The sequence below is a fragment of the Amblyomma maculatum genome, chromosome 5 (assembly GCF_055883805.1).
Source record: "Amblyomma maculatum isolate TAMU_Amacu chromosome 5, ASM5588380v1, whole genome shotgun sequence".
NCBI lineage: Eukaryota > Metazoa > Arthropoda > Arachnida > Ixodida > Ixodidae > Amblyomma > Amblyomma maculatum.
Window position 1 is genome coordinate 103,468,675 of NC_139348.1, and position 25,175 is coordinate 103,493,849.

The 25,175-nt window shown below is 46.9% G+C and overlaps 2 protein-coding genes across 5 annotated transcripts in view; one reads left to right on the forward strand and one right to left on the reverse strand.

Moving 5' to 3' along the window:
- Positions 1–1,025: 1,025 nt before the first annotated feature.
- AIMP2 (aaRS-interacting multifunctional protein 2) lies at positions 1,026–12,862 on the reverse strand. Of its 3 annotated transcripts, none has more exons than XM_084604002.1 (5): positions 12,452–12,862; positions 11,938–12,078; positions 9,756–10,038; positions 6,945–7,017; positions 1,026–2,550 (listed from the first exon to the last, which is right to left on the reverse strand). In XM_084604002.1, exons 1-5 carry the CDS (start codon positions 12,860–12,862, stop codon positions 2,214–2,216), a joined length of 1,245 nt encoding a protein of 414 aa, XP_084460128.1. In that variant the 3' UTR covers positions 1,026–2,213. The 3 variants fall into 3 exon arrangements, with proteins under 3 accessions (XP_084460128.1, XP_084460129.1, XP_084460130.1); XM_084604003.1 differs by having other exon boundaries at positions 11,929–12,078; positions 12,452–12,623; XM_084604004.1 differs by lacking the exon at positions 12,452–12,862 and adding an exon at positions 12,169–12,379 and having other exon boundaries at positions 11,929–12,078.
- Positions 12,863–13,256: 394 nt separating this feature from the next.
- Positions 13,257–25,175, forward strand: part of E(bx) (nucleosome-remodeling factor subunit NURF301 E(bx)) — a 64,165-nt gene continuing 52,246 nt past the window's right edge. For both annotated transcript variants that reach the window (XM_084603998.1, XM_084603999.1), the window contains exons 1-8: positions 13,257–14,360; positions 18,409–18,530; positions 19,714–19,922; positions 20,152–20,270; positions 21,305–21,656; positions 22,090–22,302; positions 22,763–23,142; positions 23,371–23,611. In XM_084603998.1, the coding sequence (XP_084460124.1) occupies positions 13,257–14,360; positions 18,409–18,530; positions 19,714–19,922; positions 20,152–20,270; positions 21,305–21,656; positions 22,090–22,302; positions 22,763–23,142; positions 23,371–23,611 (2,740 nt within the window). The remainder of the gene's footprint in view (positions 14,361–18,408; positions 18,531–19,713; positions 19,923–20,151; positions 20,271–21,304; positions 21,657–22,089; positions 22,303–22,762; positions 23,143–23,370; positions 23,612–25,175) is intronic.

The window sequence follows — 25,175 nt, forward strand, 5'->3', positions numbered from 1 at the left end:
CAGACATAATCCTAGCTGTGACAAATTATCTACGCATTAACTGCTTCTTGCCAGTCGCAAGATATGCAAGGCAACTTGTGTACTGGAAGCATATTGCTTCTTGTCACAAGCACTGAATTTGACAAAATTTCAATTGCACCGACCTTCACTAAACAATGGAGGCAGCTTTTCACTGTACATGCATGCCACAGTGTTACGCAACTATGGTCGAATCAAGAACAATACAAATCACGGGGATGCCTTTCTTTATGCAGAATTTGGCTAATTTCTGTAGTAACTATAAATTCTTGTTTATGCCTGGGACAGTAAACGCTCTAGTTTTGGCTCACCTTTTGTGTAGAAAACTGTATGTTGCACCAAGAACCTGTGTGGGTAATCGGCTAAATTCAGTTTGGTCGTCTCTTGTGTTAAGATTTTTCAGCACATACGTGTCTATGCTAGATCTGGCCGTGTTTGGTTGATGTAAATGCAAAACGCTTTGATCCAAGACTACAGCAGCTGTTTTAAATTCTGTTCATTGGTGGTCTCGCCTACTAACGCAAGGAAGTCCAGGCTTGAACTTATATGTCCGAAGGGTGGTCGCTGCAGTGTGCAGGTCAAGAATCTTGCACTTGATGACTGTGTTTGTTGACTGCCTCGAAAGCAAGTTCCTTCATGACTTCCAGATCCAGGAACTTCTGCAAGCACCTCTGCTTGCAGTGAAAAAAGCTTGTTTCATGCTGTTTTTGATTCCTCTTTGTGACACACAAAGGAGATTACTGGACCATTTCAGAAAAGCTTTTAGCCGTGTACGACTGCTTGAGACAGATTATTTGTTGTAGAGGGAACAAAAATTTTGTTGTCTTGGAGCACTCCTTTCTGTGGACTTTGCTGTAGCAGGGCTTAACTAATTCCAAGGTGTTTATGCATGGGCCCTGGAAACTTCACAGACAGTGCCGATATATATTTGTTGTGTAGTGGGCTCGTCACAAAATACTGTCTCTTGCTGCCACAGCTGGTAGGAGAGAATGAATCGCACAGCGAAAAAGATCTCTAGAAAAGAAAAATTTATTGTTGCTTTTAATCATTGTTCAAGTGCACAGTTCACGTTTCCACTAATTTAACTCTTTCGGAAAAAGCAAGAAGGAATTTCTTGTGCACTTAGAAGCTATGTTGGCCGTTCACGCGATCCACAAATAGCCAGCAAGCCATTTGAAACTATGCATGGCATCCTATGAAGAAGAGCAGCACCCAGTGCCACAAACACCGTAGCGGTCTAGTTGGACGAGCTGTTGACAAGGGATGGTGCTTCGTGAACATAGGCCAGGTTTCAGAGAATGAAAGAGCTTCATACATCACTGCACTGCCTAATTTTTCAAGCAAACTAAACTGGGCACGTGCTAGGAATCATAGTTAATGCTGTCGGATTAGAAATTGGGCCCAAGTATAGTGGTAAAATTTTCATCTGACAAGAATGATGTTTCACCATACCCGTTGTTGGCAAACGCATTATGAAAGCCCTCACAAGCAAACATAATGCAAGATTGTAACCGTGTGCTGGATGTAGGTGCACGGAGGCAACTCTTTTCTGGCAGAAGAAACTGGTCTGGGATTAGTACCCGTGTTGTACGCCAGATTCTATGCCATGTGGTGAGCACTGGCAGTCGATTTTGCAAAATTGACATTTTCACAGGGCTAGCTTGTTTTATTCAGATGTGATCAAACATGTAAAAATATTAACACTGTGTGCCGCATTCAAAATGTGAACTAGACTTTCAAAGACATAGGCCAAAACACAAAGTGACAGAACAATCATTCCACTTTAACTTTACGGAACAGAGTTCGACTGCTGTAGATCTGACAGCAGTGCCTTAGCAGTGAAGTTCCTCATGACTTGTGTCTTCACTGCTTCTACGACTAACACTAGAATCAAATTTACTCTCAATGTAATTCTAATCTTTACGATTAGTAACTATGCCTTGCCAGTCCTCTTGGATCCAGACCTTGAGAGCACGAGATTGGACCTTGGACCCACTGGATGAATACCATATCTTTGTCGCACGTCTCTCGATTCTCTTAGTTCCAAAACGGGGTCAAAACATCCCCAGCACCAAAAAAATTGTCGATCCCTCCCTTTCCCCCTAAGCTGCATTAGCTGGAGCAAGAAACTTCAACCAAAATGCAGAGAAAATAAGAACTTCTAAATGTTGTTGTTTCTATGTGAAAACGCCTCCTTATAGGTTCGCCCGAGACGCATCGTACTTGGGCAGCTCGAAAAGGGGATCCACAGCAAGCACTTTCAGCCACGTCTTGACATTGCTGGGTGCCCCGGATGACAGGTTAGCCTGCAGCAGGGCGCTCCACAGGGCGATGTCAGCGAGGCCCGGTGTGGATCCTAAGATGTAGGGTGTTTTGCCCAGTTGGGCATTGAGAGCTTTGAGGACTGCCTGTTGCTCCTTGTTCTTGCCATGGATGACACCATGGTGGGCTAGCGAGAGCCAGTGGTCCACATCGGTTACACTGGCTGCGTCGGCCGACTCGTACGAAGGGCTCAGTAGGCGTCCGAGGTATCTGCAACAATAATGTGCCAGGCACGGGCTAAGGATTAAAAATTCTCACCTTCTTGCCACATCTTGCAAAAGAACAATGGTGACAAGCAGTGCATGGCATGCTCTGCAGTAACCCACTGCTTCACACAAACTATGCACAATTGCACTGGTAGACATGCCCTTGAGCACTGTGCGAAATTTATTGCGAGTGTGTCCCTAATTTCAAACAGGCAATAGGCACAATGAGGGTCTTTTACAAACCCCGAGGCCTTTTTGAGGCTGGTTTTGTGTTAATGTTACAACTGCCGTGCAAAGTCGCTGTGTTCAGGGCATCTTCTATAATAACACTCATCTTCCGAACACAAGGACGTGGGATCAAATTCATCCTGTGTTCTGCAGCATTCACCTGCTTGCCGCAAGCAGACCGAATGCGTTCGCAGCCATTTCGATGGTGGTGAAGTGCAAAAGAGACCCGACACTTGTGCGATGTCACCACACGTTAGAACAACTCGAGTTGTCAAAATTCAGTCGAAGCTTCAGACTACAGTGCCCCTCTCTTTTCTTCTTTTACTTCCTCCTTCACCCCTCCCCCTCACAGTGTGGATGAAGTGTCCACCAAAAAGTGAGACAGTTGCTGCACCCCTCCCTTTCTCTAAATCTCGCTTTTCTTATTACTTCCTCACTACACGGCTGAATTGCCAATCAAGTCCAGAAGATTGGTGTGCCTGCTGCTGCCACATGAACACACGTGGGCTATCGCGACAAAAAGAAGCAAAAAACAGCAGCACAGTATGGATTGGCATTAGTGTTACCACAAGCTGGAGAAGTCACTGCTGCTGATGTGTTCAGACTGTGTGAGCGGGTGCCATGATCTGGGCATCCTAAAGCTGACGAATTGAAAAAAAGAGGTAATCCCAAAACATTTATTCCAACCCAACGTTTCGGGACCAACTCGGTCCCTTCATCAAGGCTGACTTGATGCACATGCCAGCTGCTGTAGCAGGCAGCAGCCTTCACCTCCCCTTTCCCAGCACGCTGAGTAGTCCATTGGTGTAAACGGAGGATAGCGTTTCCAAATTTCTATTCAGTTGCCGCTGTGAGTCTGATGAACCGTGACTAGATGTGTCACCTTTTGAAAGGAATGGGCTCTACGGCCAGGCTGCTAACCTTCTTGAGGGCGATTCTGTAGTTGCTGCGTTCACAATGCTCGGCGAGTGGTTGCTTGCTAGACGTCTTTTCTATGCTGCCTAATTTGCTGAGTGAGGCTTATTGTTTCGCCAGTACATGAGGCCGGCCACTTGGAGCAAGTATGAGATTTTGTAAATGATGCCAGGTTGCTTTCTCTAGAATTGCAGTCTTTTGGTCATGGTAGAAACCGGCCAATGCTGAATGCAGGCCAGCACCTCAATGGTGCACCTCACTTGGAGAAGCAAAATGCGAGGGCGCTTCATTGTTTCTGTTCTGACTGGCTCCTTCGTTCTCCGAGCCTGACGACGCGAATCAAGTTGAACAAAGGCATATGTGTAGCTTTTCCGTTGGCGTAAGGTTTCTTTTGTTTTGTTTCAAGAACACAGCCAGCCAGACTTCTGCCAAAGATGTTCTCGTTCAAGAAGAGGTGATATTTAATATGTGCAAGGTCAGCTTGGCCAATGGGGGCCATGGCTAATGTTGTGCTTGGGCTGCACGAAGCGGTGCCAAACACACATCTGTCCAAGCATTTCACCCTGGAGAAGCCAAGTGAAAGTCGCCAGAGGAAGCTGAAATGGGCAAGCTAGAGTTGCCCTTTGTGGATGGAATGCAGTGCCTCTAAAAGAAAGGTGAACGCACACCAGCAATGCAGCCGAACTACCAGACCAGGGAACAAACCCTGCACTTTCTGCGCAAAGGAGGAAAAGACAATATGCGCAACTCCACTAATAGATTCTTGCATCTCAAAGCTCCCATGGGGATTATGAGACACTGCAGTGGAGGGATCTCAGTTAACTCCAAACACAAAGGGCCATTAACAGGGGAAGGTATCTTATGGGTTACTCTTGGAGGGGTCACAGTTTCACCAGGATTTCTAATCAAGAGGGGGGGAGGGGGGGGGGGGGCATCTACATTTCTAGGGGAGGGATGTTGAGCATAGAGACGAAGTAGTAGTCACAAATGGTAAGTGCAAAAAAAAAAAAAAAAGAAAGAGCAACTTTGTAGCAAATTCAGGGAACTCCTTAAGAAAAGCGAGGGAAGATAAGGAACTCACTAGGCGGGGCACCATCTGAGCCACATATTTAGTGCACACTTTTGTCCACCATTATTTTGGTCTAAGAAAATTTTTCCTTCGGGAAAAGGGAGGACTACCCCCTCTGCCCTCTCCATAACTCCGTCAGTGGTTTTTAATGCGCATTTGGCCGGGAACTCTCGGTGCACACGCTTAAGGCCAGACAGTAGCAGGCAGCTCAAGGACATGTGCAGAACTGATTTCACATTCTTCTCTCTTCCTTCCTCTGTGTAAGCATCGCCAAACCTAATCTAAGCATCAACCCAAGCATCACCCAACCTTCCTTCCTACCTTTCCATTCCTCTGTTTCTCTCTCTCTCTCTGGCTGCCACGACACTGTGCAAACTTGTGGCCTAGGGTGAGATAATGACTGGAAGCAGCAATAGCAACAGCTTCAGAGACAACAGGTCAGGTTATAATGCTGAGCGTGAGGAGTAAGAAAAAAGAAAACTTCCAATATGGCTGCCGTGCAAAATCAGAAATAGTGGGCAAGTTTTTTAGGTTGTATATTTTACCATCGGCGAGGCGTCAGAGGCGTCGCAGATGCTTGCCAAACTACAATATGGTGAGGAAGCGGTGAGTTGTGACACCATAGTTTGGATTCCAGCTTCGTAAGCAAGAAATGGCCTGTTCGAAATGCACTGCTGGATGGCGAGTGGATGCGAAAGCAGGTATAGAGATCCTTCCGCCACATGATGACAAACCAGTGACTTCATTGCATCGCGCTCTCCATCGTGGCACGAAAAAAGACAGTCGAGACATACTTTGTCACCACAAATATCACGTCCTCAAGTGAAATGGGCAGTTCTCCGTTACAACATAATTCGCAGAGAACTGATCACAATTCCATAAATTGTACCCGCCGGGGTGGCACAGTGGTTACGGCGCTCGATTACTGTGCCCAAGGATGGGGGATAGAATCCCGGCCTTGGCAGCCGCTTTTCGATGGAGGCGAAAGGCAAAGCGCCCGTGTACTGCACGATGTCACAGGACGTTAGAGAAACCCAGGCAGTCGAAATTTCCACAGCCACTATGGCGTCTTTTACAGCCCGAGTTGCAGTGGGATGTTTAACCCCACAAACAAGTCCATAAATTGTGGAAAACCTTTTTGATATAGCTGTTGCTATGCACAGAAAAAACAGATACATTATACTAAGACAATCTACCCTGCAAAGTGACATATAGTTAACACACCTTCACTGAGCTAAGGAGTGTTTTAAAACTTGGCCCTTCGTTTCGGCTTTTGTGAGATTTGCAACAGACCAAGGCAGTGCTGGCAAACGGGCACACATCAGTCAGCCACAGTGCACCGTTTCGAACACAGATTAGTGGTCCTGCACGCTTCTCTTGTTTTCAGCTGCGTGCATAATTCTCTGCGCGAGAACTGCGCTCAGGTGTCACGCTGCATGTTGTGCAGTCAGGTATCAGCGCGCCGGATTTGGGCAGGGGCGGCTCTGACCCCATCTGTACGTCATTGTTGGTGTGATAAAGATCTGCCAGTGACTGACAGGTGCCCTTACTGTGACACTGCACCTGAGATCTGTGATATGCGTCACTTGTTGTGGACTTGCTCAGCAACGGCTCCAGTTAGACAACGGCTATTCAGGAAGGTGGGCCTGCGGTGGAACCGCGATTGTGATTATGAGAAGTGGACAATGGACAACCACTGCAAACCTTTGCGAATACCCAAGTGCACATGGACTTCACTCCTTCTTTTAACTTTTTATCTCCTGCATCCCAATCCCCCTTTCTCAAATTATGCCTTGTGGCAAACTTTTCGAAAAAAGAGAAAGAAAGAAAGGAAAAAAAAAAAAAAAAAAGCTTTGTCGCACGTGATGCAACCTCTTTTGAGAGGGTACCAACGCTACCGCGTCACACCATCAAGGAGGCAGGAGAAGGGAAAGCACTAAAATAGCCACTATCACCCTGTTGTCATGCCGAATGCAGACTGCCATTGCCCAGTTTTTCAACAATTAAATATACCACAATGCAAGCAGTTCAAATCAGTTTTCTTTTCTTTTTTTATTTCCTCCATGTTTTTCGAGGTCATTCGCTGCTACGTTTTTTACGGTCCCTTGATACTAATGAGCTTTTCTTGCAGTATGAGAAGAGTATAATCCATCGCAACAGACTTTTGAGAAGTTTCGCCATCTCACCTGATGAGGTTCACCTCTCCCACTATGGCAGTCTGGAGCAGTGGGCTCACCATGACCTCACAATCCCAGTCAACTGAAACAGAATTTAAAAAATGTGAGCCCTGGATGTTTACACTAAAGCACAGCGTGGATGTATGGCTCTAAAAAAGCAGACGAAATGACCACAGCACAATAAGCTGAGAAAGGAAGACATTACAATGCTCTCATCTAGGCCTTTCACGGAGCACATCTGAACGATTTGAACTGAACTTCTCTAATAAACAGATACTAACTTTAAACTTTCCCTTTGATTTCTAAGGCTCACTTTACCAGACATTTTCCCTTTGCCTTCCTTTTTTTTTTCCGACCTAAACAGCTGCTTGTTCATTTATTTATAGCCTGGCTCTTAAGACAGGCTTAAGTAAGAGCTGGAATGAAAAAGCAGCAATTACAGTGCTTTTTTTTGTATGCTTGATGTTACCTCAATCCATCTTGCACGTCACAGCTACTGTTCAGCTATTAAAACCAAAACAGCATGAGAAAAAATTCATCTCTGAATTATTGACAAGTCTCAGGCAACTCCCAAGTAGCAGTCTATATTTAATAATGCAAAAATGTGAGCTCGGGCAGAATGCAACTTGGCTATTCTTTTATATAGATACTGTTATATAAATAAGATTATTGAATGGAAAGGCAGAGAGGTCGGCCAGAAAGTTGAGTACCTGACCTGCTACTCTACACCAGGGAAGGAAAAAAGGAGAAGGAGGAGGGTCCTGATGGGTGACGATGTGATGACAAGAGGTATGAAACAAATACACGGGCACAGTAGCTTGTCTCACAAGCGCAAGTTCAATCCCGTGTCGCTCAAGGAATGGCAAAAAGCCTGCGTTTCCTGCAGATCTTTCCATTTGTCCCGCCAAGAGCCCAGTAGTAAATCCTCTGAGAGAGGCCTGCTGTCCAAACACTTCAAGGAAATGGCGAGCAATATCCTTTCGCACGCATGCACTGGACACACCACTAATATATGCTCCATGATCTCCGTAATACCACAAGTGGAATATTCCGGGGAGTGTGCCTGTCCAATTAAATGCAAGTATTCGCACGTGAAAACCATGTTTAAACGCAATCTATGGATGAAGCATCCATGATGGTGCAGAATTCCATTCGGAACAGGAAATGACAGTGTCTGATCTAGACTTTTGAGACATATGTTTCAGGTGTCTGGCTGGGCCCAGTAATCAGCTGCTGCACTCCTCATACAGCTCAAAAGAAGACGCGTGGTAAAATGGAGAGTTACATCATCAACAGCCTAACTGTACCCAGTGCAGGGCAAAGGCCTCTCCCAAATTCTTCCAATTAACCCGGTCCTGTATTAGCTGCATCCACTTGACCCCTACGAGCTTCTTAACCTCATCCACCCACTTAACTTTCTGCCACCCCCTGCTACGCTTTCTTTCTCTTGGAATCCAGTTTGTTACCCTAAGCGACCATCGGTTATCCTCTCTTCGCACTACATGTTCTGCCCATGCCCATTTCTTCTTCTTAATTTCCACTAGAATGTCGGTAACTTGAGTTATTTCTCTGACCCACTCTGCACGCTTCCTATCTCTTAATGTTACCCCTACCATTTTTCGTTCCATAGCCCTCTGGGTTGTCCTCAACTTAAGTAGAACTCTCTTGGTTAGCCTCCACGTTTCAGCCCCATAGGTGAGTACAGGTAAGATGCAACTGTTGTATACTTTCCTCTTGAGCGATACCAGTAAGCTGCCAGTCATAATCTGGGAGTGCTCGCCAAATGCGCGCCATCCCAATCTTATTCTTTTTGTTATTTCCTTTTCATGGTCCGGATCTGCGGTTACTACCTGTCCTGAGTAGACATATTCGCCAACTACTTCCAGTGCTTCGCTGCCTAACGTAAAGTGCTGTTCCTTCCCGAGGCTGCTGATCATTACCTTAGTCTTTTGCATATTGATTTTCAAGCCTACCTTTCTACTTTTCCTGTCTAAGCCATCAATCATTCTTTGCGGGAGAGTTACAATTGAGCTAACTGGTTTCAACAAAACCAGGATTCTCTAAAAGCACACAGATAAATTAACAAGGGGAAATCAGCGGCTTTTCATTTCCAAAAACCAAGACTAGTGTGCAAGCAACCCCTCTGTAACCATTCATAACTGTGAATTCATATATCTTGGCCCAAATGATTAAGTTTTCAGAATGGCTTCTGGTGTTGCACATACGCTGCTGATTGCGAAGAGTATATTTTGCGTGTTTCTTTCTAATAAACCTTCAGTTGATAGTCAGTGCCAGTCCTGTCTTCTTCCTTTGTCTCAGAGCTGTTATTCCCATCGTTAAGACCCACGGTATCCGCTCTTGGAAAAGGCACAACTGTATGGAGGCCAGTGCCAAGAGCGTTCTTTGCTTCAGCATCTGCCTGTTGCTATTTTGTCATCGCAGGTTTGCCAGCAAGCTGGCCAGGAATGTGAAAATGACAGGCTCCCACAGAGAATGAAATGAAAAGCAAATTAATGAATAATGGTGCTTTAAAATACTGTTCAGGGCTAATTGATTCACTGCAGAAGTCGGCAGAGAAAAAAAACAGCGCACACATAGGGCCTTTCTTGCCATCATTTAATTCCACGGTTTCGTGCCTGTTCATTTCTGTAATGAAACTGAGTTTAGAGAGAAAGCTTCACATTTACAATACCAATGAAGCAGCAGTGGGTCATGCACTTTTTAGCACTTTGTGAAAAAATAATATAAACTCCTATACACCATTTTATCACAAACACAACAAAGAAAAAAAGAAAGGAAAGCAAGCATTTGCCAGCGCACCTTTTTTCCAGACCAGGGTCAGTGCGAGGTCATAAGATGTGCGCGAACCAGACGGAATGCCATTCTCGGCTCCGGCAGCCAGAGAGGAGAGGTGTGACGGCAGCCCATTCACTGAAGAGTGCGTGTGGCAGGAGAGCAGCACCCGCTTCTGCCGGGACAGTAGGCGGTGCAGCGGCCACAGACTCCATGGCGGGTTGTCGGGTGATGCACTAACGACGACGTCAACGAGAGAACCGCCCCTCTTGTCTGCCACCGTTGATGCACTGGCCGACACTGCAGCCACCTGTCAGTTGCCAAAGGGATGGCAAATTTGGTCAGTGCCAGCCAAGGGTTCATCGAGAGCTCTTACTCTCACTGAAACTTCCCAACAAGTTTCCCAACTGAGCCAGCCACTATGACAAGCACTAGACCTGATAGATGGGAGCAATTTGCCATTCTAATACAAACTCTTGCATGCAAGAAGTGTTTTAAGTTCGCCTGCATCGATAGATTACTATGTTCAAATGACAGACATTATTTCCACTTAAAAAGAGCTTTTGTGTGTTAAACAAGGCTAAAAAAGAAAATAAAAAAATGAAATGCAGGTGTCGCCGTTCCAGGCCGTCTCCACGAGCAAAGCTTTGGTGCATCGCAACTGCTTCCACGCAGATTGTGAGGGTAGCCCGGGTAGTCGTTCACTTCCAAATAGAGTGAAGAGTTTCTTAGTCCCGAAGCAGTCACAAATCGGAATTCAGTGGCGGGAATGTATGGAAATAAAGTTTTCTTGGCCAAAAAACCAAATCATTAGTGGCTGAGGAAGCATCAACAAAAGGAGGAAGAGCCACGCAAATCTATTTTTACTAAGAACAGCATGCTTAGAGCATTGTCTTCAAAGTCCCTTTAGAAATAAAGGTACACAAAACCCATTATTCGCACATGTTTGCATGCAGTAATGGCACAATTTTGTTTCGACTGACAAGCTATGCACACTGTAGAGTAATAATCATGTCAACTTCTTTTAGGCTTTCCAGAAAAAAAGGCTGTGTCCTCTAATCAACGTGGCACCACAGCACGGTCACACCCAGGTAAAAAGTGAAGCTCTGCCATAGTGTAATGAACAAGCTTGTGGCTATCAAAATGCAGTGGTCTTAATTTATTTTCAGAAATTCAGTTTATGAGGTTTAACGTCCCAAAGCGACTCGGACTATGAGAGACGCCGTAGTGGGGGGCTCCGCAAATTTCGACCCCCTGGGATTCTTTAACGTGCACTTATAGCACATTGCCACCTGCTTTTCACCCCCCTCAAAAAGTGGCCACTGCAGCCAGCATTTGATCCCATATCCTTTGGTATAGTAGCTGTGCGCCGTAAGTACTACAGCACCTCAGCGGGGATATTTTCAGGAGTAAGCACGACATTTTAAATGCATTTCAGATTGTGTGAGAAGTGTCGTGTTAAAGCAGTTCTATTGAACTTCAGTACTCATGAAAACAAATTTTGTTGGGGCAGCATGAGTGGCTAGAACTTCTGTTATGCAGCCAATTTCAAATTTAACGACTTGGTGTTGGGAAATCAAAACAAGAAGAAACAGAGAAATTCAGATTTTGGTGCTGTAGTAACATTAAATAAAAATTAAAACCATCGCAATGAACCACACAGTTTCATCTCAATTGTTTTCTTTCTTTCTTTTTTAAACAGTACAATAAAAGCTGGTCTATTTTTCATTTATTTTTCTGCGGTTAAAATCCCATGCAAATTGGTGCAACTCAACCACAACCAAACCACAAAATTATCCTCATCTATAGTGAACTGGCATAATGTTCTTTATCACAGTAGTAGAACAGTGTTCTAGCAGCTCGTTTCCAGCGAGTCGGCTAAGGAACGCAGAATTGCCGTTATGTATACAAAAGCGAACAACAGCCCGCTTGTAATAATTCAGCTACAATAGGCAATTTCAGCGTCGATTATATAGCACACTAATTCGGTAAACCTGATTCCGAAAATATGCAACTCCATATTTTCATGAACCACTGTTTATAAATAACAAAAAGAAAAGAGCACAATGTGACGAAAACCGCTCACATTCATTAATCGCGTGATAACGCGTCTGCGCAACTACATGACGCAATGAAAGTAAGTTGCAACGTCGACCATAACCACAGGATGTGCACTGCTCCAACGCCGAATTACGCTTACCGCACTGACCATGGTGATAAAATCCTGCTGTTTATGAGGCTGGCTGGGTTTAATGTTCTCGACGAGCTTCTTCAGATGGCTCAACCTCTCGAGCAGTTGCTGCTGACGCTGCTCCAACTCGGCCACCAAATCTTGGGTATTATTTGGTACCTACGGAACAGAACTGGTAAGTCTTCTTTGTCGCAGCATCTCTCGCGGCAGTCAGCTAACCATAACCACGTTTCAGCAGAGTTTACGTACCACTACCCAGGATGTTCGTTCACTGTGTGCGCCAGTAAACGTAGTTGGGACGAAGTTGTGCTCACTCCGAGCGAGTGTATATTTAGATACAGCGAATTGCTATTTATATACAGATCGGAGGCGAGCAGCTTCTCAGTACTGTCAACTATCTATACAACAAATAGTTGCCCCAGCAAGTAAAGATAAGCAGTGTAAATAAACAAGAGACGCGCGGACACACGCTCGTAAACACGAACCGTGTAATCATGAGTACAGAGTGCGTCGGGTTGGCAGTGGCACTTACTTCGCCGTTTGGGACGTTCGCAGCGCAAGTTTCACCGTACATACTCGGAACACGGTACATGCAGGTAGGAATTTCGACAGAGGCAATCTCTTCGTAAATCGGTTTGATTCGGTACATGCAGCCAGCCGGCACGGAGGCCATGTTTAAAGGGACTGAGTGCGAATTCTTCGCACCTTGACAGGTGGCGCGCGTTTTCCCGCCTGTTTGAAGGGCGTGTTCTGATTGGCTAAGGAGGCCATTATTTTGGGATACCAGAAGGATTGCTTTTTTAATGGCTGATCTCGTTTGCATCGCAATTCCAAGCCGGTTGATTAAAGTCTTCCCTTTCACTGGCCGGTCTGAAAGCACGACCGCCATTTCACAGGGGAACATTAGCGTGAGCGGCGATCTTTCGCATTTTGAAACGGACATGGCGGCGGCCAGTTTGGGCCAATCAGAGGGCAGCCTGACGCCAAGAAGGGTAACGCAATATGTCGAACAACAGAGCTGTGTGCCGCGGTGTCTTGATCGATTCCGTGCTTGCGTGACGCGCGATTTTGCCGAACGGCATGGTGGTGGTGTGATTTGTGCGTCTAGACAGTGCGCTTGAACGCTTCGTCCTTCACTGAATGCACGGATGTAAACGGCGAAGCGACGTTGTCAATGGGTAGGTCACGTGATCCCAACGGCAGTAATGGCGGCTCGCAAATTGTAGACCCAGTATGGACCGTTTGCAGAGAAATCTCGAGCCCCAGGTAAATATCGGCCGCATTTCGGTCCGAAAAAAGCTTTCCTAGCAAGTTTGTGACGGCACCAAGGCCTTCCAATGTCCTCCCGGGGCCGGAGAGGCCGCGGGCGGCCGCCCAAGTCGGCGGTACTCTCGCATAGGCCTAGCTTGCTCAAGAAGCCTCGCTACCTGTACGCTGGCTCCAGCACCCAGAGCTCGCGCCTGGGTCTGCAGTTGCGCCAGTACGAGAACAGCACTCCGCAGCCCCAGCTCAAGCAGCGATTGCGGGAGAAATCTCAAAAGGTGCGCTCTTTCATTCAGACCGTGCTGGGCGGAGACGACGAGGACAATGACTTGGAGCCTCCGTCCAGCGACGAGAGCGACTACCAGCGCGCCGAGGACGAAGAAGACGACGACGCGGACTCCGTTGCCAGCTACGAGTCGGACGACGTGAGTGTCTACTCGCAAAGCAGTTACAGCACCATATCGAGCTCGACTCCAGCTAAGCGAAAATGGACGCGACGGCCTCACAGTCCAGTGTTTCTGCAAGAGCGCGAGATCCCGCCGCTGACGCTGCCCAAGAGCTCGGAGGATCTCATCCTACCCACGTGCCACATCATGCGCGCCCTGAGCATCTACGAGACTCTGCGCCACTTCAGGAACATCCTGAGGCTGACGCCGTTTCGATTCGAGGACTTTTGTGTGGCCCTGATGTCAGACGAACAGTCGGCCCTCCTGTCGGAGGCGCACATCGCGTTGCTGCGCGCTATCCTGCGCGAGGAGGAGGCGGCCGGCACGCAGTTCGGTCCGCAGGACCTCAAGGACAGCATCAACGTCCACCTTTACATGGTGGACCCGGTGACGTGGCCCGCGGTGCTGCGCATGTACCTGACAAGCGACACCGAGTACAGGCCTATGCTGGCCGCGCTGGAGCGATGCGAGTACCCGTTCACGGCAGTGGCCAGCAAGCTGAATGTGCTCGAGTTTCTGTGCGACCAGTTCCTGACCACGGCGCAGGCCCGCGAAGACATCACGAGCGAAGGCGTGGCTAAGCACGACGACCACTGCCGTGTGTGCCACAAGCTGGGGGACCTGCTGTGCTGCGAGACGTGCCCGGCCGTCTATCACTTGGCCTGTCTCGACCCGCCGCTCGAGGACGTGCCCACCGAGGACTGGATCTGCACTGTCTGCCAGGCCAACCAGGTATACACTAGAGGGCGTACGACCAGCAAGCGCTGGTGAAACGAGCTAGCATGTGTGAATGGAGCGAAGCCCTGCTCAAGTCTGATCGTGTGCATGTGAGCCCAACATGATGACGGATGTGTCGGTGGTTTTGACGTGTGGCTCCTGGAATGTGTGAGGTGCTTGCCTGCCAAGGCTGGTGTCAAAATTGTGAAAAGTTTTTGTTGGGCAAGAATGGTCCCGGGTTGTCCCAGAAGAGTGTGGTTGTGTGTGATTGTTCTGTCGTCAGCGTCGTATTCACATGCAGTGACACAACTTAATCGGTGCAGAGCATAAAGTTGTGCAGTTTACCTTACGTGAAGTATCTCTTATGAGGACAGAAAAAAACAACGCAAATGCTCGTAATGATGCTTGGTCTGCAGGTGCTTGGGATTGCAGCCCTGATCTACTTTTCACCGTAGCTGTTATGCAGTCACATATTATCAGAGCCGTGGGAAAATGTAAAGACCCATACATTACTGCTACGTATGCGTTGGTGGCCAGAGTGTGAAGTACTGTGCAGGCGCATTCAGAATAGGTTCCGTTTTGTTTATTCATTCTTGTTATAAAGGAATAAGGATTTGTCTTCCCCTAATATTGACTGCTGCAGCATTTTGTGTTCACTTGTGTCGTTCTTGTATGGCTTATTGTCATCGTGCTCCTATGCTTACATAGTGGTATTACTTGCAAGAGGGCAATGCACTACTTACTATTTGGTTAGTTTAGAGTCCTTGCTAGTTGCCATGGTTACCCAGCAAACTTAAGGTGGCCTTCACTGCATGACATGCAGTGAACATTGGCTAGTTTTGTCAATGCTGCAGCAATACTAACATTAGTGGCACATTTATTAAAATAATATTTTTTGGCACTGCATGCTTATTCTGTTCATAGATGGAACTATTTTAAAACTTATTTTTTCCTTACAGAAGCGTATGACACTGAATCGTGTGTGGTGTGTGCATGTGTGCACCTTGACTTGCCTGTATTGCTGAATTTTTCGCATTGCACTTCAAAACGGATAGGTTTGGCTGACAACATTGACCTTTGGAAAATTTCTTCTAAGGACATATTGTAGCCTGTAATATAATGCAGGTATTTCCTGTCCAATCACTCACTGAAAATTTGTTTCTTTTTGGCAAAAAGCAGGCTTGACTTACAGCGTCAATCAGCACATTATGGAAAGGCTTTGTCACCAGTTTTCTCGTGCTGTATTGAAGATTGGTCTGCATGTGTTATTTGGAAGCATTTGCATATTTGCGGCTTCGTAGTTGCCATTGGGCTGTTGAAACGAAGCAAAACTACACGGGAGAATATTATTCACTTATCTTCACTTATTATTGACCGACCAGGTGCAAGCAGACTCCACAGGGTGATCTGTATCTGCTAGTGGCTCATTTGTCTTTGCAAAGAAATGTGCATGCAACAAAAACTACACCGTTAAAGATGAGTGGTGATGCAGCGTGCCACGGCAGCTTGTGCAGTGTCGTGACAAGTAGTCAGGTGGTGAAGGGACGTATCTTTTTTAGCTACTGTTGCAACTTTCCTTCGTCTTGTGCTTGACTCTTGAGTAGCTGGAGACAGCTGATAGTGAGCAACGCGTTCGTTGGCAGACAAGGGTCGCAAATGTCAGCTGTTTCTTATCGGCTTTTCTAAATGCGTTCTTCCAGTGAGCAGACCTCTGCTGCCTGTCCACCTTCTGCCCCATACAGTTTGTTTCTTTGGTATTAAGAACACACTCCCAACTCCTGTGTTACATGAAAAAAGCAAGAGCTCTTTAGAAATTATTTTGCAACAGTCAAAATCGCAGGTGCATTAACTAGTTAGATGATGCATGGTGAGTGTGCATGCATCAAAGGTTGGGCAAAAGTTCATGAAAGCTACGTTGCTAGTAAAGGGTTGTTGCTGGATGTCTTTTGTGGTGGATGGGGTCCAACCAGCAATCTGTAAACAGTTCCTGACAGTGAGCCAATGTTGCTCTGCTGCGAGGGGTCCTGCCTTCCTATTCTAGCACATGTTTTGCTCGTTTGTTGCTGAGCGTGGGAAATTTGATGTTATTTTAATTTTCATCTGTTTGTGAATATAGCTCTGATTTCATCTCAGTTTTGGTAGGTTTGTTTGGATGTTTCACTAGTTATCGATAGCTTGCATTCATCAGCTCGGGGCACAGAGCTTAGCTTCTGAGGCATATTCTACAGCAGATGGTGATAAGTGTGTTAGAAAACAGTCTAGTTTCTGTGCGGGCCAACAGAGATTAGTTGTTCAAGCATATAACAAAAAGGCACTCCGCTGGCCTTGCTAGCACTGCTTGGAGTCGATAGTTAAAGTACATTTGTTTTGCTCCTTGGAAAGTAAAGCTTCAGGCACACAGCCTTTGTGCATCTCGTGGATGTTACTGAGACTAGCAGTAGCGCTCCTCTGTAATTCGTGCCTGCCTTTTGTTCATTTCATTTTTTCTTTTTTTATATACATATATATATATTACACATTGCTCTAAAGGTGGCAATTGTTGAATCATATATGTATTAGTAGGAGCAAAGTACTTGGATCAGCCTACATATTTACCATGTGCCACTAGCAAGCCTGTCACAGATCTATGATTGTGGACATCGTAGATCAGGCTGTTATGATTCGGCTCTGCAAAACGGTAGTCACATAAAATCTGAAAGGGGGTGAAAATTCAGATCAATGCAAGTTAGCGCTCTCTTTTGACTACGCCAAATGACTGCCGCACCTTCTAAGAGCAAATCGCATCTCAATGGTCTTTCACCCTGTCCACGTGGAAATTCGCCAGTACCACTAGCCGTGTTTCGTGCATGCCACTGGACGTGGTGCAACGTGGTTTAAACAATATGGGAAGGGGACAGAAAGAAAGAAAGAAAAATTTTGCAAGGCAGGACCATGACATAGGAGTCCAGTGCACTCTGCAAAAGATGAAATTGCACTTTTTATTTCTTTTTTCTGCTCGTGTTTCTGCACACAATTCATCCTTCCCTCCCAGCGTGCAAACAATTGTTCGCAATATGCGCCCTCCGTACGCGTCCATCTCGACCTCCCTTGTGTGCGGCATGGTGCACGGCGCGATGCTGGGGAACCGACACTGCGTGTAGCCGGTCAACCAACTTAAGGTGCGAGGGTGGCGGGATCGTGGGGTCATGACGTTGCTGAGGGTAGTTGTGACGTCACGCCCGCCGGCTCACAGTTGGGAGCGCGCTACCTCTGACCCGGCGGCCGCTCAGAAAACGTAAAAAATACAGCCATCCGCTCAAAACTAACCTGAATTATGTGTCTACTAGTGTAATTGTGTCTTAAGAATGCGGTTGTGGTGCTTTCTCAATATTTTTGGATATTTGTTGAGTATACCTTTAAAACAAATTTTTTTACAGCCGTGCTTTCCAGAGCCTGACAATTGCTAGAGCATTGCAGATTTTCGGCTAGGGGATGGTCGAGGCCATTTATGTGATAATCCACTGCATGCTTGTGACTGAAAATTGTTGCGCGGCGTGGCATGCCTGTACCCCTCTAGCTTGATGTGCCCTTGTGTCGGTGGATGAAAAATTAATGCTGGGTCAGGGAGAAGGTTAGCGTTGTATTCCTTTTTTTACTGTTATTGATTTTCAGTACATCTGATGTAACAAGTTTGGGGGCTGCTTTTGCAAAGTTGCAAAACCACTACTGGAAGCATTTTCTTTGGCCTGCATGAATTTCTTATTGTAAACTAAGTCTGGGTTCATTCACCTAGTGCGAAAATTGGGCTATTTCCAAGTCTTCAATCTGGCCTTCTGTTGTGAAGAAGGCTCACACTGCAAGTGTGATGCAGATTTGTGTCATGCAGGAAAACCAGCTTGGGGTCTCTCAAGAAGGGTTACTGGATCAGAGTAAACACTTAAGTTTTTCCAGACTATTTCCAGTGAATTTTGTGGTGTGTAGTATGGCTTTGAAGAAAGTTGCTTCTTGTAGTTGTTTTCCTTAACCCCTGTGCCTGTACCTAATTAACTTTTTTTTTTCCCCTCCTTTGCAATGATGTCTGTAGGTCTCTGGCGTCACGGACTGTATATCAGACATCGAGAAAGGGGGCCTTCTAAGTCGACAAGAATGCTTGGGCCTCGACCGGCATGGCCGGAAGTACTGGTTTCTCTGCCGGAGGGTCTTTGTGTGAGTGGTTCTTTTTCCATCCTTGCATTATTCAAAGGATCCCGGCTTAGCACGAAACTAGTGTCATGCCAGCTGACACTGCGTGCGTGCCATTGCGGGCTTGCACTTGGCCTCTGGCAAGTAGTCGTAGTAAAAGAGTGATGTTGAGCCTTGTAACTCATTCAGGAAATGTGTACTCACACAGAATGTTCATTTAGGCAAGTTGGTAGACGTTTATAATTGTAAAACAGCGCGAACAACGGTAGACAAGAACGAGAAAGATACTGGACGAGCGCTGTCCCGTGTTTTTTCCTGATATTTTTTGTTCCAATCTACAATTCTACAACCCGGCAGTGATCGTGCCACTCATCGCAGTCTGTGTCTGCCAAGCCAGGAAAGCATCATGGTACGGGAAGTTAGGAGTGACCCCCCCCGGAAGCCCTTGCCATCTGTGGGTTTTTGCAACCGTCCACCGGGCACAGCAGAAACAGCGCTCGTCCCATGTCTTTCTCGTTCTTGTCTACCGTTGTTTGCGCTGTTTTACAGTTGTGAACAGTTTTCTTGTTGTATCTGTTCGGATGCAAGTGCTTCATTTTCATACGACCGTCTTGCACATGCTCGCCCCTCCCTTGGTTGAAAACGAACTATTAGTCCCACCTGCGCATGCGCAGTTCACGGTCACTGCGATCGGCTCAGCCGTGGCTGAACTGTGGCTGAACGCGGAGGCCACGCGCAGTTCGTATTTGTGACAGGTAGGTAGGTATGTGTGACAGATGCCTTCAGCTGTCACGCTCACACATCGCCACTTCGCAGGCCGAAGAAACGTCTGAGTCTCTTAGGGGTTCAGCCTCTCCTCAGAGGGCACCACAGCTTGCGAAAACAGCGGATTAGCATCTCCTAGGATGGCTCCATGATAAAAATAGTGTGATTCGCGGACTGATGTACTACTTTGGAATGAAAGCCCCCAAAGTGGCAGTATTTGTACGTGGAAGATGGGTTTTTTTTTTTTTTGCTTTCTTTCTTCTTTTTTTTTTTTTAACCCAGCAACAGTAGTAGCAATGCTTGTAAATAGGAACTGGGAGTGAATTGGTGTTCGTGTGCTCATTTTAACAACTGTAGCATGTCGCGAAATGTTGCTGTTTCGATATGATGTGTCACGGTCTAGCAACACTGATCTGCGAGCCATGTTGTGCCATATTTGCAGGGACGGGGAGAACAACGAGGCGTTCTACTACTCGACACCGACACAGCTGGACGAGCTGCTCGACGTGCTGGACGCCGAAGATCTGGAGCTGGACCTGTGCCGGACCATCGCCGAGTTCCGCGAGGAGATCACGCGGCACATGGAGCTCACCGAAAAGCTCACAAACTCTGCCAAGGGGAGCCGGAAAACCTACCTGGATGCAGAGAACGGTACTTAGACGCTCTAATTTATTAACAGCTTTAAATTTGCCGAATTACAGGACTGTGCGACACTTTAAAGTGTAATCTGGTAGGGGAGTGAGATCAATTCAGTTGCACGGTTGGAGACATTAGACCACAACCTAACCGGGGAGCCACAGTCTCTCAGAGTACGGTTGTGAGCATTCTCTTGCAAAGTACCAACCCGTTCTCCGAACACTTCGTGCGGTGCCTTTTGCAGCGGCTCTGGCCAAGGTGCAGGCTGAACGGGCAGTGCAGCGAGCCAAAGAAGAAGAAGAAAGAAAACAGCGGGAGGCCCAGGAAGCGGAAGAAAGGCGCCGGATGGAAGAAGAGCATGCGGTAAGAGGCTCCCAATGTGGCTTGATCTGATCTCTCAAGCCTATTTACTTCTCCTCTTGAAGAAAGGACAGAAACTGCGTATGGATTGTCCATATTCACGTCTTCTCTTCAGTCGATGAGTAAAGAACACCTGGTCTTTGGCTTGTAGACAGGCCTGTTCGCTGGCCTTGGGTGAAAGGTGTTGTTGGCAAACTTGAGACTTCTAGTGAAAGACGTCACCTTGTATGCCACTTGCTTGATTTTCAGTAAAAGTACAGTTTCAGTGTGGCGGTGGTTAGTGTTGCATTAGCTGAATAAGGTTAGTCAAAAATTTTTCACTGTGGAAAGCCTTTCTCACTTATATGCTTCTGTGATCCCCAGGTGCATAGTTTTGGCGGGAGACAGACACTATCTTTTCACTTCTAACAACCAATTACATTTTTTTGGTTGATAATAATGTAATGTGAAATTAAGAAACGGTGCGAAATAAAAATGATGGTGCAGGATGATAGCTAAGGTGTTGCTGGCTAGTGTGCTTGCTTTGCTCATGCATTTTGTTCAGCGTCTATTGCAAAATAACTTTTTAATAGGGGCACTTCAGTTTGGGTAGGTTGAGCTTAAAAGGGGTCACTTCTTTATTTATTTTGCCCATGTTTGATCAGCTTGAAAGCCCCCTGGTGATGTAACGCAACGTGTACCTATGTGGCAGCGTTGTCTAGAAGGAATAACGTGAGAGTCCAATCGCCAGAGGGTGAAGCCACTTTAGCTTTCTGGTACATGCATTGCTTCGTCACATTATGACCTTCTTTCAGAAGTAAAGACAATCAAAATGCGTTTGCTTACAACCTGCGTAGGAAGGAGCTTGTGGCATCAGTGGAAGGTTTTAGTCCCAGAGGTGCAAGGTTTCGAAATCCGTTCACCTTCAGCAGATGGGTAACCCTCATAATGTGTGGCAAGGCACAGAGTGCTGCTTAGTGTAAAACTTCTTGGGTCTCTCGTTTTGAAATAACCGTATGTGTGGATTGAAATGCCCTTATACCCTTATACATCTGCAGGCGCTGGCAGCAGCCCACCTGGAAAGCGAGACACGGCGGCTGTTCAACTCAGATGAAGATGGCTTGCTCATGCCAGCCCCGCTCACATCCGAGGAAGCATATGCCCGCCTGAACGCGGAGCATCAGGAGGTTGTCGAGGAGGAAATGAACATCGTGTCACACACAAACATACTGGGAATGGACTGTGAACAGGAGCACCAGGCAGGCCTGTTAGAGCAAAAGCTAGAGCCGAAGCTGGAGCCAATGAACACAGAGACGGAACCTGTTCCCATGGAGGCTGAAGAGGTGACTACAACCACTGTCACTACAGTGGTAACCACCATGACCACCAGCACTAAGACTGTTACAGTGGGTGAGTTAGAGTCGAAGTGTTTTATATTAGAATCTTGTGTGCCGCCTGGCTGGCTGCATTAGTTTCTTTTAGGGACCAGTGTGCTAGTGGTGCATTTTACTCTCGTTTCTAAGTTGGGGGCAAGAACCGAATATCGAACATCGTTTTTATTGTGGTGTGTCTTGAACCCGAAATATTTCGATTTGTACTCCTTGCATGGTCTTCTTGAACTAAGTTTACTATTCGATTTGATAAATTTGTCGCGTGTGCTGTGCAGTGGGAAACGTTTTGGTGGGTCTGTCACATTTGTGAAGCAAGGCACATTCACATTGTCTCTATGTGCGTGCCTCTGTTGGTCTGGCGGCTAGCTGTGGCGTTTCATTTACAGGCACTTGTATTTTCTTCTTTGTCATGCGCTTTACTGACGCTTGTTCCTTTGTCTTCCGTGGTGCAGTGAAAGTAAAAGACGAGATGAAGGAAGAACCGGTGGAAGCTGAAGCTGACCCCAAAGCACCCGAAACCAAAGACAGTGAAGAGAAAGATGCCGATTCGGGAGAGTCTGGAGTCAAAGCTGAAGACGGGGCGTCGGCCGGCAACAAGAAGTCATCTGAGGAGGAGAATGCAAAAAAGGCTGCAGGGAAAGGGGCTATCAAGGACGAACCCGAAGGTAGACACCGTTGCTCTTGCCTCGTGTGCTCTGGCCTCATCTGGTGGGAGCTTGTACAGGCAGTTGATATGCTCATGGCCTGATATATATGCTCATGACGATCTCAGCCTCATGAGCGCAGGTGACTTTCGAGTTGGGTTGGGGACCTGCAGCCGTAAAAATTGTGTGGCGGTATAATTTCTTTCCCCTTAAGTCGGCACTAATTTTGGTGTGAGCACTCTCACACTGCTTTGAATCGGTGAACTTGAATCTCGCTAATAATGTTGGTTACTATTTTTGAGATGGAACTGCAAATAAGCGTAGAAGCAAATTGTCAGAGCACCATTGACTTACAGAGGAGCAGTATTGTGTGTTTTACACCTGCAAAATGACCGCTAGAATTAGCCAGGCTCTGAAGCTCATTTCCTTTACTACTGCTATGATATGTGGCCCTAACTCGGCCCTTCTTTTTGCTTGGCAGGCCCGCGCTCCTCTATTGTGACCCGGTCCAAGACCGGGGCACTGGTCCCCCGGAGCTTTGCTTATGACTCGACGAGGTCCTCAACAGGGTCCGCCAAAAAGACAGGGGGTGCCTCGGATGGTGACAGTGACTCGGTGCTGGTGCTCACCAAGGACGGGGAGATCTCGAGGGTGACGCGGGGCAAGGCAGGCAGCGGTGCAGTGCCGCTCAACTCGGGCTCGCTGCTGTTCAAGCTGGGCATGGAGGGGAACTACCGCAGCTTCACCAACCAGTACAACAGCAACACTCTGGCCCTGAACAAGCACCAGCATGCCGAGGACAGAGACAAGCGGCGACACCTGTCCCACAAGTTCTCACTCACGACGGCCTCCGAGTTCAAGGTGACGGTCCGGACAAATCCGTGCTAATTTTGCTTGGGCTGTGGTTGCAGCTCTTGTTGATGAGGGTTTGAGAATAAGGTCGTGCGAATGTTCGAAATTCCCTTGAAACTTGAATTCACGAGATTTTGCTTTAAATGTAACCGTCCTGCAGGTAGTGACTGGAGGGGGGGGGTAGGAGGGACGGTAGCAGTGGCAGTGCTGTGATCGACTGTGGCGTTGTTGTTCCAGTGGGGCGGTGCAGTGCACGGGAGCCGGGCGTCCCTGGTGGGCACCCTGCGGCAGACGCTGCTGCAGCTGGAGAGCAGCATCCCCGCGGCGCTGCTCCACCCCAACTGGGCCATCCACCGGGGCAACTGGCTGCGGGCCGTCAACATGTGCACCTCCCCACGCGACTTCTCCCTCGCGCTGGCCATCCTCGAGGCCTCGGTCAAGCCCGTGCTGTTCAACGCCTCCTGGAGCGACTCACTTGGTACGCTTGACCTTCCCTCATGCGATCGGAGCAGTTTCGGGGCCCTATGCAGGTGTCTGGCGGTATTCTGCTGCCCAAATGATCATAGGTTATCTAGTTAGGGAGATTTTTGCCTCCAGTGGTGTGTGCTACACACTATACAAGTTTTGCAGTTTTAATACAAGTTTAGCAGTTTTATTTAGTTTATGGGGCAGCTCTTTTAAACATGAAACAATGCGGAGGAGGGGTTATTGGGATCATGAGAATTTATTGTTGAGCGTGTCTTATGTATGTGACTCTGTGACGGCAATTACCCAATGGGGTGGGGCTGTGGTTAGGGCACTTGACTGCTGTGCCCAAGGATGCGGGATCAAATCCCTGCCGCGGTGGCCTCTTTTTGATGGAGGCGAAAAGCAAGGTGCCTGTGTGCATTAGTTAAAGAACCCCAGATGATCGAAATTCCCAATCCCTTCACTGCGACGTCTTTCATGGCCTGAGTCACTTTGGGATGTTAAGGGGAGCTGGGTTTTTGTGGCCAGAAATGGGTCAGAAAATTGGATGTTCGATCTCCTCACTTTTGCGATCCTGGTATCTTTCCACAGCTACTTCCGAAGTTTCGTTGAAAAATACTGCCTAATTCGCGTGTTATAGCGTTCCAAAGACGAGAACCTGCATGCTTGGCCCTTTAAATTGAGGCCCTTTAACTGCCGCATACTGGCACCCTAATCGTGATGGTGCAGATGAGCAAGTGATGCCTAAGCAGCTTTCAAATCTGGGATAGATCGCGCTGTGAGGCAGTGCCGCGACCGGCTGCAGTGGCAGTCTCGAAACGGCGTCCCGTGACACGCAGAATCTCAAACTCTGTTGAAATAATATTGCTTCGATATGTTACGCGGTGCGAGGCGAGAAACGACTGCTTATCACTAGTTACAGGCCGACTGCATTTACAGCATGAATGTGAGAATGGCGATCGCACACCAGAACTTGGCAACTTTTGCGGAGGTCGCAATGCAAACGCACTTCTCTTAGTGGTGGCCTCCGGACCATGCATTCTTTCGAGGGCAATTATATTGATGGTAATTGATGCATTGGCATCGGAAGCCAGTCAAAACCCACTTTAATCAGTTACTGTTAGCTTTGGTGCTTAAAAAAGTTTGCCAATACATTTTTTTCTTTTTTCTCAAAATTCCATTTTTGAACATTTGCCATTTTGGACGAGCTATATCAGTGGTTCTGTATCAGCTATTGTTATGAATCTTTTTTTTTTCTAGAAAGATAAACTCATCCGCTGTGCAATTTAACTCTAATCCACTGGCTGGTTACGAAAATTTTCAAAATAAATAATTCGTCTAAGTTGCCAAAATGAAAATTTTATCTTTCAAGTTTGACGAACTTTAACTTTCATCTAAATTATCCTAGAATGCTCATTTATGCTTATTGCACTCCTTGGTGACTCTAGATAATTTAGAAATAGAAATCTTCTCTACAGGATCTTATGTTTAGTTACCAAGGCTCCTCCAAACAAAAGACGTGCTTTCTTTACTGTATCAAAATTTATTTGCTGTAGAAGAAAAATGTTTGTAGT

Excerpts from the sequence above, each read along its gene's own strand:
- AIMP2 (XM_084604002.1), bottom strand. The coding sequence starts at position 12,862 with ATGTCCGTTTCAAAATGCGAAAGATCGCCGCTCACGCTAATGTTCCCC. Across the intron at positions 12,079-12,451 it reads CGAACGTCCCAAACGGCGAA|GTACCAAATAATACCCAAGA; the intron begins GTAAGTGCCACT and ends TCTGTTCCGTAG. Across the intron at positions 10,039-11,937 it reads AGCAGGATTTTATCACCATG|GTGGCTGCAGTGTCGGCCAG; the intron begins GTCAGTGCGGTA and ends GGCAACTGACAG.